The sequence below is a fragment of the Trachurus trachurus genome (assembly GCF_905171665.1).
Source record: "Trachurus trachurus genome assembly, chromosome: 6".
Classification (NCBI taxonomy): Eukaryota; Metazoa; Chordata; class Actinopteri; order Carangiformes; family Carangidae; genus Trachurus; species Trachurus trachurus.
Genome location: NC_139897.1, coordinates 22,432,642 through 22,445,317, shown reverse-complemented (window position 1 = coordinate 22,445,317; position 12,676 = coordinate 22,432,642). Strand labels below are relative to the sequence as shown.

The window sequence follows — 12,676 nt, the reverse complement described above, 5'->3', positions numbered from 1 at the left end:
TCGTAATCATTTAATTTTTTTGCATTTTATTTATTGTTTACAAAATACCAACATAAATACATAAGAGGAAGCTGTGTGATATTGCTGTGTGTGGAGGTGTGTGTGTGTGTGTTTGTATGTGTGTGTGTGTGAGACAGGAGGACGCTCCTCCGCTCTGTGACAAACACACAGTGGCTTTCAGTCAGAAAGAAAACATCACCTTCACATACTGTCGACAAGGAAGAGCCAAGACGATGAAATAAAAATCACATTAAATATAAAGAACCAAAAAATACTGCGATATAAAAGCAGCTAAACCTCAGATCTAATAAAAGAGGAAGAGGAGGAGGAGGAGGAGGAGGAGCACACAACAGCACAGAGAGCGCATGAAGGACCATCTACAGGCAAACTAGGATGCTCAGCCCTTTGCAAACCCACTGGGCAGGTGTGACAGTGAGAAGACCTGGCGTTCATCAAACATGCCCGCCGGGTTTCAGGACCTTTTCTCCATAACAAGATCAAAACAAGACAGAAAAAAAAGGTAAACGACAAAATGACCCCTCCCCCTCATCAGCATTAACAGAAACACCATCGTCGTGATCCTCCAGCCACACATGCAATCAGCCCATGCTCCTCTTAGTGTGTCCAAATTCAACTTGGTTACACTCTCAATTGAAACCCTCTTTAATATTCAAAAAGCCATAAAGTCAATATTATCTGTACACCAAGGCATCTTTTTTTCTTTTCTTTTCTTTTCTTTTTTTTTTAAATTGCAAACTACAATCATCAGTTTCAAGATCAAAAGCAGTTTCCTAACATCTTTTTTGTTACAGTGAAGAAGACGCTTCAGGCTACAAGGAACAGAGGGATTAAAACAAATAAAATAAAATAAAATAAGATAAAGGACCATAGAGGGAATGTGAGGAGATGTGTTGATTAATAAGGGTCTTCTCTACTTCAGTTTGTCCTCAGACTGCCATAAAAAGCTTCATTAAAAACAATGTGCGAGTTGGGAAACAAAAAAAAAACATAAAACAAAATAAAACCTTGAAATCAAGGTCGGCTTTGTTCATTGGCTAATGTATATATAGATAAATGGTGGAGCCTCACCATACTTCTATGTACTATCACTAACTGAACTGTATATATACATTAACATAAGCACAGCCTGGGAGACACATGATGACGACAACACTGATGCCGTAACGACAATGATTCACCAGAGAGGGACATCACAGAAGCAGAGACACACGGTGAAAGACTCTTGAGGCCCGAGTCCAAGTCATCAGATTTTTTTGGGGGGGGTGTTTCTCTACTTTAAACTCTGTTGTTGTTGTTGTGGTGGTGGTGGTGGTCGACCCCCCTCCCTCTCCCACTGTGGCTTTATGCTACTGGGTGAGTGTGGTCGCACACAATCGATCAGTTTATCCGCTCGCTGCAGTCAGAACGTAAAGGTCACGACCGATTAGAGCTGAGAGACGATCGTCGCCTACGTTCGCCGTGTTTAGGTTTAGTAGTTTGTGTTTTCGATCTTACACAGTCAGGACTAAAGGTGTGCAGCAGGAGCTATGGAGGGATGGGGGAGGGGGAGATGGGAGGGAGGGGCTATAAACTACAAGTGTCCAATCGCCAGCCAGGTGGAGGAAGGAGGAGGAGGAGGAGGAAGAGGAGGCGGTTCACTGGGAGGAGGTGGTGGTGGTAGAGCCGAAGGTCTCCTGGGAGGCGTACACCATGTAGAGGAAGCCGTCTTGGTCCCGCTCCCGCTCGTACACCTCGGAGATGGCGGCCGACACCGACACCATGCTGTGGCCGTTGACCAGCAGGAAGAAGGCCTGGTTCGAGTTGAGCTGGAGGCGCCTCCTGGTGGGGGGGAGGAGGACATGACATGAAGTGAGGAGGAGGAGGAGGAGGAGGAGGAGGAGGAGGAGGAGGAGGACAGAAAGAAGAGGAAAATGAGAAGTATTAAAAGAAGGAAAGGAAACAGGGTAGGAGGCTAAGAGAGGTATGAAAGGAGGAGGTGAGAGAAGGAGAAAGAGGGGAGAGGAAAGCAAGAAGGGAAGGAAGAGAAGAGAGGGGAAGCTGGGGAAGAGAGGAAGAAGGACATGAGAGAAGAAATAGGGGGAGGAAAGGAGAGAATGAAGAAATAGAGAAGGGGAAAGGAAAGGAGGAGAGGAGAGGAAAGGAAACAGAGAGACAAGGAGAGGTGAGAAAAGAAGGGGATGAGAGAAGAAGGAAAGGAGAAAGGAAGAAGGACAGAAAAGTGAAGAAGCTGTGGAGAGGAAGATGAAGGATGTGAGAGAAGAAACAGGGGGAGGAAAGGAGAGAATGAAGAAATGGAGAAGGGGAAAGGGAAGGGAAGGAAATGAAAGAAGGCAGGTAAAGAGGAAAATATAGGAAAGGAAACAGAGACAAGGAGAGGTGAAAAACAGAAGGAGACGAGAGGAGAAGAAATCAGAGGAGAAGGAAAGGAGAAAGCAAGAAGGACAGAAGAATGAGGAAGCTGGAGAGAGGAGGATAAAGGACAAGAGAGAGGAAACGGGTGGAGGAAAGGAGAGAATGAAGTAATGGAGAAGGGGAAAGGAAAGGAAAGGAAAGGAGACAGGTAAAGAGGAAAAATAGGAAAGGAAAGGAAACAGAGACAATGAGAGGTGAAAAGAAGGAGATGAGAGGAGAATAAATCAGAGGAAAAGGAAAGGAGAAAGCAAGAAGGACAGAAGAGCGAGGAAGCTGGAGAGAGGAGGATAAAGGACATGAGAGAGGAAATAGAGAAGAAATAGAGGAGAGAATGAAGTAATGGAGAAGGGGAAAGGACAGGAGACAGGATAAAATGGAAAACATGGGTAAAGAAACAGAGAGACAATGAGAGGAGAAGGAAAGGAGAAAGCAAGAAGGACAGAAGAGTGAGGAAGCTGGAGAGAGGAAAGAAGAGAATGAAGAAATAGAGAAGGGGAAAGGAAAGGAAAGGAAAGGAAAGGAAAGGAAAGGAAAGGAAAGGAGGCAGGTAAAGAGGAAAAATAGGAAAGGAAATAGAGAGACAAGGAGAGGTGAAAAACAGAAGGAGATGAGAGGAGAAGAAATCAGTGGAGAAGGAAAGGAGAAAGCAAGAAGGACAGAAGAATGAGGAAGCTGGAGAGAGGAGGATAAAGGACATGAGAGAAGAAATGGCAGGGGAGAAGGAGAGGACGAAGGAGTGAAAGGAGGGAAGGGAAGATTAGCTCTTCTACCTGATGATCTTGATGAGTTCGCTCATGTTGACGTGGTCTGGCACCAGGAACTTGGTCTTGTCCAGGATGGGCAGCTGTTTCTCTCCTTTATACCTCTCAATTATCACCTGCAGGACACACACACACACACACACACACACACACACACACACACACACACACACACACACACATCACCATCATCAATCAATGATTTCTGCTCTTTGTCTCATGTTTCTCGCGGCCGTTTTCAGGGCTGACAGCTGAAACTGCTCAGACCCGCCGGCCGGTGTCTGTGATCAATAGATGAGATGAAACAGAGAGAGGAGGCAGCGAGCGGCGAGCAGCGAGCGCACACATATCAGATGATGAGGTAAAAATAGAAGACAGCACTTTCTCTCGCTTCTCGACTTCTCCACCGGACCGAGACTGATTTCACTTGGAGCTACAAATGAATGAACGAAGGCACAATCTTTTGGTCGCCGGAACAATTCAGTCGAGTGAAGATGTGTTTCAGATAAATAAAAACGGCACAAAATCCTCCTCAGCGCCGACTACAAGTTACAAATGACATGAATCTGCTGCTGCACTAATCTACAGGGGTGCAAACTCATTAGGGGTAAAAAAAAAAAAGGTGACAAGATACCGACCCCCTAGGGGGGTCCGGAGGCATGCTCCCCCGGGGAAATTTAAAAAAAAAAAAACTTTAAAGGTGAATTTACAGTCAATTTTAGCATGAGACTAGGGTCCAGATTTACTCAGGTTTGCACAGCTTTTGCTCCTGTTAAACCTGCACAATCTGTCTCTCTGTGTTTGGTTTTGAAATATGTGAAGGGGGTCTTCAGCCTATGCAGGTTTAGCATGAGCAAAAGCTGTGCAAAACTTGGAGAATCTGTCCCTTGATGTCCATCAGATGAACCTTGCAAACCTTGCCTTCAAACTAAATAAAATTTAATACAGACTGATTGGTTCATTGTGAAACATTTAGGCTATTTATTGATGTAAATGTGTTTTCTGTACGTAGGCTATGCTCCTAGGCAGCGCTGCTCTTTATGTCCAATAACACACATGAAGCTTAAAAATGCCATAGGTTACATAAAACATATTAAGCGGCAATATGTATTTAAAATATGTTCAAGTAAACGGTTCGGTTCACGGTTTTGTGGTCGTTGGGAAAATCAATCATGTCTCTATATTCAGGTTAAAACTGAATGAATGAATGAGGCAGTCTGACATCTGATACATCATTGTGACAGTCTGAGGTTAAAAGTAGGTGAGATTCTGGCGGCAAGGGAGGAGACATTGATAGTTCCAACATGTTTTAATTTATTGGGCAAAGAAAGTTATCTAACAAATGCTAAGAACAATTAGATATTCACTGAAATATAGAAACTAGATTATCTAGTTCACACAATAAACGACTGTCTCCATCACTCACAGCCTAAACTGCTGAGTCCTAACGATGCTTATGTAACATTTTAATAATGTTATCTGTAATTAATTAGTGGATAAAACTGTTCTATCAGAGTATAAGTAATGTGATTTATTATCAAACATTACATTTGATTAGATACGAATGGGGTGGAATGAATATTGTCGCTTCTTCATGCTCTTGAATTGCCCCTCGGGGATGAATAAAGTTTTTTGTATTGAATGGAATTGAATTGAATCAGCACGTGTGGAGTTTTATTCTAAACACATACGTGATAAATAAATAGATGTTGCTTCAAAGTGAGAGGTGACTGTTGTGGTTGTTTTCTGCGTTTATATTTACACAGATGGCGTTTAAATTAACAGTGGCCTCGTACTTTATTAAGTCTTTGAATGATGTTCGGTTCTAGTGTTGAACTATAAGATTAACTGAACTCTTTTGTCAGATTGTCAGAGACTGATTTAAAGAAATTAACAGCGGCGACGGAGTCCAAGATATTTTTTATTTGAGGCTCCAGACACACGGTGACATTTTCAGTCACTCTCTCTCTATGTCGGAGCCACAGAGGGCATTATAATAATATAATATGATTATATATGATTAATTAATGCAGTCATCACAAGCATCCTGGACCCAGCACTTCTTCTTCTTTTAACTTCTTAACTTTTAACCCTCTACACGCATCTCTTACTCATATATTTATTTCTTTTTATTATGTGTTTTAATACACTATGTGTTTTTATGTCTTCATGTATTTTTACTCAGTGTGTTGTGATCTGTGTTGTTGTCTGTATTGTCTTGCTGCTGCTCTGTGACATTTTTAAATTTCCCCTAGGGGATTAAATAAAGTATTTCTAATTTCTAATAACACATTATGTTTAAAGAAAGAGTGTGTCCTTGAGGCCTAAAACATATGATGGATGCATAAAACTTTTGAGAAGCTGATTTTCTTTTCTTTTTTTTAATCTTACATAACAGTAACATGACATAATTTCCTCACATTTACATTTTTTCCTTTTTTTTTTTTTTTTTTTTTTACAGCTGCACATTATTTTTACACTTATAATTAGGAATCATGTAAGAAAAAAACTGTATAGATAACTATGCATTTTAAAATATATATAGATGATAAGATACATAATAACAAATAGAAACAGTAACAAATATATTACACATATTTAGAATGAAAAAGCTGATTTTCTCTGCATTTTACCCACATGTTTCCTGGTGAACTTCTCCGTAGCGCAGCCAAGTGCACAGAATTGGAAAATACAGTCGCTCAGAGAATGAATCATCCATACAGGATATTGATATCACTTTGATTCATCATCATCATATCAATCTATTTCCTAGTCCCCAACTTGAAAATGAAAGCAAAGTGGTGATTTAAAGTTTCAGCAGTGTAAGTAATTGAGGCATAAATGGAAGCAGATAAGCAGTTGCAGGAGGCAGGGCCGGCTCTCACAGCTATAATCAGTCTGTCACACTGCCCCCTCCCCTCCCCCCACCCCCACAGGCTCCACTGTGGCTGTCTCGATGAGGTTGCGTTACAGTGAGACAGTGCATCTGCCTCTGGTCTCGACACTTAACCAACATGACATGGCAGTTTATAACCCCGGGGGAGTGCACAGGAAATACACACACACATACACACATACACAGCGTGTGTGGGGGGGGAGAGTGGTGCTTTTAAGATGAGAGGAGGTCTTAAACGACACAGCAGGTGGACGACTGCTGCTGCGACACTCTATCTCAAAATGATAAACTGAGCAGGTGAAACACGAGGTGTGCGTTTTGTTTTGTTTACTGCCGGTTGCCAGGAGACGCCGGACATCTGACTTGTTGGCAGTTGCAGCGGCGGCGGTGACGATGGCGGTCCCACCCATTGCTCATTTACAGAGCCGCCGACAGAAACAATTGCTGCTGCTTGGGCCACACTGCTCGAGCTATATATGCTTTTTATCTCATTTTATTTTATTTTAACTTATTTGACTTTGCTGTATTTTATTGCTCTCACTGTTTTTATTGTTTTCTAATTGTTTTATTTCTGCTTCTTTCTTTTTATTATTACACTACACAGTACACCGAAAAGGATTGTTGTAAAGGACTGTATAAATAAAGTACATTTACATTTACATATAGACTGAATTATTGAATAACAGGAGATAACACATGTCTCACACGCAGAGAACAACCAGGAAACATGTGGTCAGACTTTCCGTTCTGCGAGGGAGGGAGGTTTGTCTTGTTCTTAACTTGTGTGTGTCTTCCTGCTGCCTTGTTGTGCGTGACATGATGACACACAGTTTTTAAAGTTTCAAGTGTGTGAACATAATGAGTGAACTGACTTTTCTCGTGTGTATTTATTTCAACTCACAGGTATCTTGTTAGGGTGCTGCTCCCGGATCAGTCTGACATCCTCTACTCTCTGTTCTGCAGGGCGGAAAACACACACACACACACACACAAAGAAAAAAAACAGACAGGTTAACAGAGGTGAAAGTCATCTGCTGATAAAACACAAATGAGATAATATACAAAGTAGACACACATGCAAAGTCAGGCCAACGGTAAAAAAGAAAAAAAAAACCCAAACAAGGCCAGAGAAGAAGACCAGGCAGGTGTTAACGACTTATCATGCTGCTTCATTTGCATAAAAAGTATTGAAACCATTCCTTTAGCGATCACATGAGGATCAGTTGATTACTACATTGACCGGTTCAACAGGTTTGTGTAGGTGTTACACGTCGCACCTTCTCATAAGATCTCAACCAGGCTCCAAAATAAAATAAAAACTTAATGGTTTTAATACTGAGCTGAGCAGAAACATGTGGGAACGATGTATTTAACCAAGCGCTTAGTCGACTAATGCTCTCTGGTGTAAACATAATGGGCTTTCCTAAAATCCACTCATGGTGGAACCGCATTGTTCCACCACAGCGATTAGCAGATTATTATTATACAGAAATTATAAAGAGATCCAACTCAGTTTTCCACTCATTTATAGAGCAGTTTGTGCAGACAAGTGTGTCAGTGCTGTGTAATATGCTTCCATTTCCCAATCCATTTCATTTATAAAGCACAATTTGAATAAACACAAAGGTTTCCAAAGTGCTGTACAGTAAAATAAAAACCATATAACATACTAAGAAAGCAGAAAATAGGCTACTAAAGATAAAAAACACAATAAAACATAGGGAATAAATATACTGTCCACCCCAGGTAAAATATCTGTGCACATAAAATCAACAACCTACGTAGCGCAAAAAGCCAAAGAAAAGAGGTGGGTTTTAAGAAGAGTTTTAAAATTAGACAGTGACAACGAGGCCTGCCTAATGTGCAGTGGTAGATCGTTCCATAGTTTTGGAGCTGCCTTCACAAATACTTAAACACACCAGCATGGGAGAAATCAAACTAAAATGTTTTTATCATACAATAGTGATCCTAGAGGTTGCACAATGTTCACGAGTAGCTAGATGTCTACATTTAGTTTTTTTTTTTGGGAAGCTCAGCTGAAAACCTTCCTGGCAGTAGCTCCAGAGGTCGGGTCGGGTCAGGTGCTGAAAGGACGGTTCACTTGTTCATCGGTGACCTCGGGCAAAGCAGGCAACTTCCTTTCCGAGTTTTAACCTAATTCGAAGTGATGTCTAACCAAGGCACTAACTAAACAACAACAACGACAACAGATAACAACATTTGCTCAGTCAGTGCCCTTTGACCTAACAACAACAACAACAACAACAGGATCAGTGGGCTACACATGGTCGAACATGGCAGCGCACCGCCGCCGCCGACCCTGTCAGTCAGCTGAAGTTGTATTAGTGAATTGAATTAGCGGTTTCCTGTCCTGTCTTGTGTGTTTTTGTGTTGGCTGAGCGGACGATTTATGTGCCCTCCCTCTGATGGGATATCTAATTCAATCAGCTGATTACACACTGCTTCCAAATGGACAAATGTTTGTCTTCCTAAGGGCAACGTTTTCATGCTTAACTCGAGGAAATGTGGGACATTGTTCCATGATTACATTTCGAGCTAAAAAACCTGCTGCATGTGAAAACAGAGCGGCTCTGTATCTCATGACCAGTCCAAGCACCGTCCGGACGGCATGTGAGTCATCATCTTTCAAACAGGAAATAAAAATCAACAAACCGAACAAAAAGGGAACCAGTTGACCGCAAAAACCTGAAGTGCCCCTTTTAACTTTTTCAGTTCTGTCATAATATGGGAATATTTGGTCAGCAGCGCCTGACACACTCCCTGAGTCATGTTATATGGCCTTATACTATACGGATGAGTAACCTGAACCATTTCCCATGTGGAAGTTGAACTTTAGACACAGTGGTTCACACACAGGTCTGGTGACAACGTAATGTACATGTACATGTGATAACAACATATAGAGCACACAAACACACACACAGAGGTAAAATAAACACTCTGTATCAGCTGGTGAACAGTAGGCCTATCACACTGTAAACCACCATTATTAATACACAGACTATTCCTTTATCAGTCAATATATATTTAACCTGCTATTCACGTGTTCACATAAAAGTTTTGAGTTCAAAAACATCAACTTTGATTCACTTTGAGGTGTTTGTCAAATACACCCTTGACACACGTGACATATATGTTTCTCTCTGGCAGGCTCTCACGTGCAGTGGCTGTGTAAATTTGGACCAATCACGTGAGTTGGGAACAGGAAGTTCAGATACTTTTTAGTCACACTCGGGAAATGCGTGTCCAGAACAAAAAAAAAAAGAAAGAAAGATGAAAACATGTTTTTTCCATTCCCATTGTTCAAGGTGTAGTTATGTATGACACTGAACTAAACTGGATTTCACAGTTTAACTATGGGGTGTCATATGCTTTTTATAGGTGAGAGGATGGATGACCACAGTTACCATGTGAGTCCTTTGTCTGTAGCTGGGAAAACACAAGTGAAACTAAAAACTAAAAACCCGGCATTGAGGCTTGTGAGGCCTTAAAACATCCACAGCTTTAAACTAAATACAAACTTATCATCATTTCATCCTGTGCCCTGACAGAAACTCTCTCCCTCTCTCTCTTTCTCCTTATTCTCCTCCTCCTCCTCCTCCTCCTCCTCCTCCTCACACACAAACACACACACACTGTCCCATCCCCCAATCCTGCAGCTCTCTCTTTCTGCTCTGCCCTGCATTTCGACACCACTTTGTTTTCCCCCACCGCTCCGATGCAAGTAAACACACACACACACACACACACACACACACACACACACACACAAGATGAGGCCTGCAGTAAACACCCCTATTCTGCTATTCTTCTATTGTAGCTATTATATTTCTATTCTTTTCTATATTTAAACCTGTGATGTAGCTATAGCGTACATGGGAGCCCGTTTGTGTTTCGTCTTTCTTATAGATAAGTTGACAGGTCTGAAAAACCGCTGTATGTGTCTAATTCAGCTGTGCACACGAACACAAACACACGCAAACCTCCTGTATGTTTATTTAACTGTCCACTGGACGTTAATACTCTGGGATATCAGAGCCTATACCTGCATGGCCTGTCCACATTAGCGCTGCTGCACTTCAACTATGTTTTTTGAGGGAGAGGGAGCAGCTACAGCTACAAAGCTATGGTCTTATATAAAATGACAGTAGCCGTGTTGATAAAAGCAAATAAAGTGCATTAATAATAACAATAATGATAATAAAAAACATACCGTACGTCCTTCTTTGTTTGAAGGTTTTCTCTGAAGGCATATTGCGTCAAAGTCAACCAGTTGGCAGCGGCTGGAAACGGGAGGTAAAGGCTGTGACAACGCAACAATAGAAAAAATAAAATAGGGAATAGAAAAAGAAGCTTTTAAAAAACAGGTTTATATATATATAAAAAAGTGTCCGCGGCGTAAATACAAAATAAAACACTTAAAAATACTGGCAGGAGAGTCACTAGTTTCACAGACGGTTTGATGTCGTCGCTTCCTTCCTTTGCCTGTGTTTTTATCCGAGCAAGCAAAACAAACCAGTCAGCTGACCTCTGACGTCATCGCCCCTCCTCCTCCTCCTCCCTCCCTCCCTCCTCCTGCCAAATTCAATTAAAGACAAAAAAACACTTCATTAGAGTTACATAAACACATCGAAGCACCAGGGTTGGGTGAATGGATGTGGCCCAGTATGTTTCTATTGAGTTTCTATCTTTTTTTTTTAAGGGCAGTTTGTTTTTCTACGGTGGCCCTGGGAGCCCAGCCCACAAGCGCTGCAAACAACTGCAAAGAAATGCAAAGACACAAGCCTGCTACTTCAAATTCAGAAAACAACTTCTGTAGTATCTCACAGCACCTGCAAATATACAAATGCACTATAAAAACACGAGTGAAGTGTTTCCAGGGTCAGCAAAAAGTGACGGACCTGGCTAAAGACTCCTAAGGAAAAGCTAACAACTAGGCTACATGTTGATAGATAATAACATAAATTCCTTTATTCCTTTATAGAAAACAAAACAAAACAGGGGTGTAGGCCTACACAGTGCTTTGGCATGAAAGCAGTAACACACAGGAACAAAAGGAGAAACACACATGAAACAACAGGGACATAAACCCATAAAAACTCAAGCAACATACTAGTAATATCTGAATCATACAATATCCTATTGACATTATAATAAATCAAAATAACTTAACGCATTTTCATACACTTCCATTGTTTTTGCAACAAAGCGAAAGTGTTTCTGTGAAGACAAAAAAGTGACGGATCTAGTTCATAAGTGTAATGTTTTAGCCTACATGTCTCATGAAGGTAAGTTTGTTGGATTTATTTTAACATCAAAATTGTATCACTGTAATTTTGAAATATTGTGTTATCTTAGCATCACTTTTTTTCTTTCTTTTCATTTATATCAGTGCATTTTCAACTTGATGCAGTAGTTTTCTGAATTTGTAACATGTTTGTATCCGTGCATTTATTTTCTTAGGTTGGAGAGTGGGCTACTGTAACAAAAAAGTTAAATCAATATAAGTCTGAGAGGTTGTTTGGTTTCACAGGTTGAAAACCACACATACAGAATAACAGTGAAAATAAAAATGCATGAAGAAAAGCTTATTGATTTCCTGTACAGTAGCTACAGTATTGTGTGCTTCACATTTTCACACATCACTGCAACTTCTATATACCATAGTTACGGTGCCTCGTGTCTTTGTACGGTGTGAAAGACTGTGGGTTTTATTCATTTATAAAGATCTTATTGGTCATTACTTCAGTGTTTTCTTTTGACTTGGGCTCTAATCAAACACAGTCAGCTTATTGGATCACTCTGCAGGTGCCAAACTGGTTTCAGTGAACTATGAAGATCCAGTTTTTCGTATTGTGCAGCTACAACACCGAACAACTTGCAGAATAATATACATTTTTAAAAATGTTTATCCTTGGTACATGGTTAGAGCACAAGTTGAGTATTAAAGGGGTTGGAATGTATTTTCTCAACGATGGATAAAAGTTTAAATACGATTAAAGTGGTGACTTTGAATGTTAACGGTATCCAGAATAAAATTAAAAGACACAAGATCCTTACTTATCTAAGGTCCCTTAATTGTGATATTGCTATGTTACAGGAGACTCACCTAAATGCAGAACAGTCGAAAAACTTAAAACAGCAGTGGGTGGGGCAAGTTTTCTCCTCCCCTGGCAGTCAGGCTAGTCGGGGGGTGAGCATTTTAATCTCCAAAAATATAGCATTTAAATTGAGTAAGATCCATACTGACCTTGAGGGTAGGTATATAATAATCACTGGTCTTTTTCAGAATCAAAAACTTACACTGGTGAATATTTATGCACCCAATATATTTCAGTCTAATTTTTTATCGGCCCTTTATCCAGTGATTTCCTGCTATATGGAAGGACCGCTTATCATTGCAGGAGATTTCAATTGTGTGCCAAATGCATTGTTAGATAGGTCGAATGGTCCTCTTCCATCTGATAGACGAAATTCAGCTGCAATGCATGAGTTTCAGACGCAGCTATCAATCAGTGATATTTGGCGCATGGTAAATTCAGATAGTCAAGAATATACCTTTTTC

General features: G+C 40.8%; 1 protein-coding gene across 1 annotated transcript; it reads right to left on the bottom strand.

Moving 5' to 3' along the window:
• Positions 1–1,196: 1,196 nt before the first annotated feature.
• Positions 1,197–10,586, bottom strand: map1lc3b (microtubule-associated protein 1 light chain 3 beta). Its single transcript, XM_083973772.1, has 4 exons — positions 10,325–10,586; positions 6,992–7,047; positions 3,204–3,310; positions 1,197–1,839 (listed from the first exon to the last, which is right to left on the bottom strand). Exons 1-4 carry the CDS (start codon positions 10,362–10,364, stop codon positions 1,656–1,658), a joined length of 387 nt encoding a protein of 128 aa, XP_083829898.1. The 5' UTR covers positions 10,365–10,586; the 3' UTR covers positions 1,197–1,655.
• Positions 10,587–12,676: the final 2,090 nt, after the last annotated feature.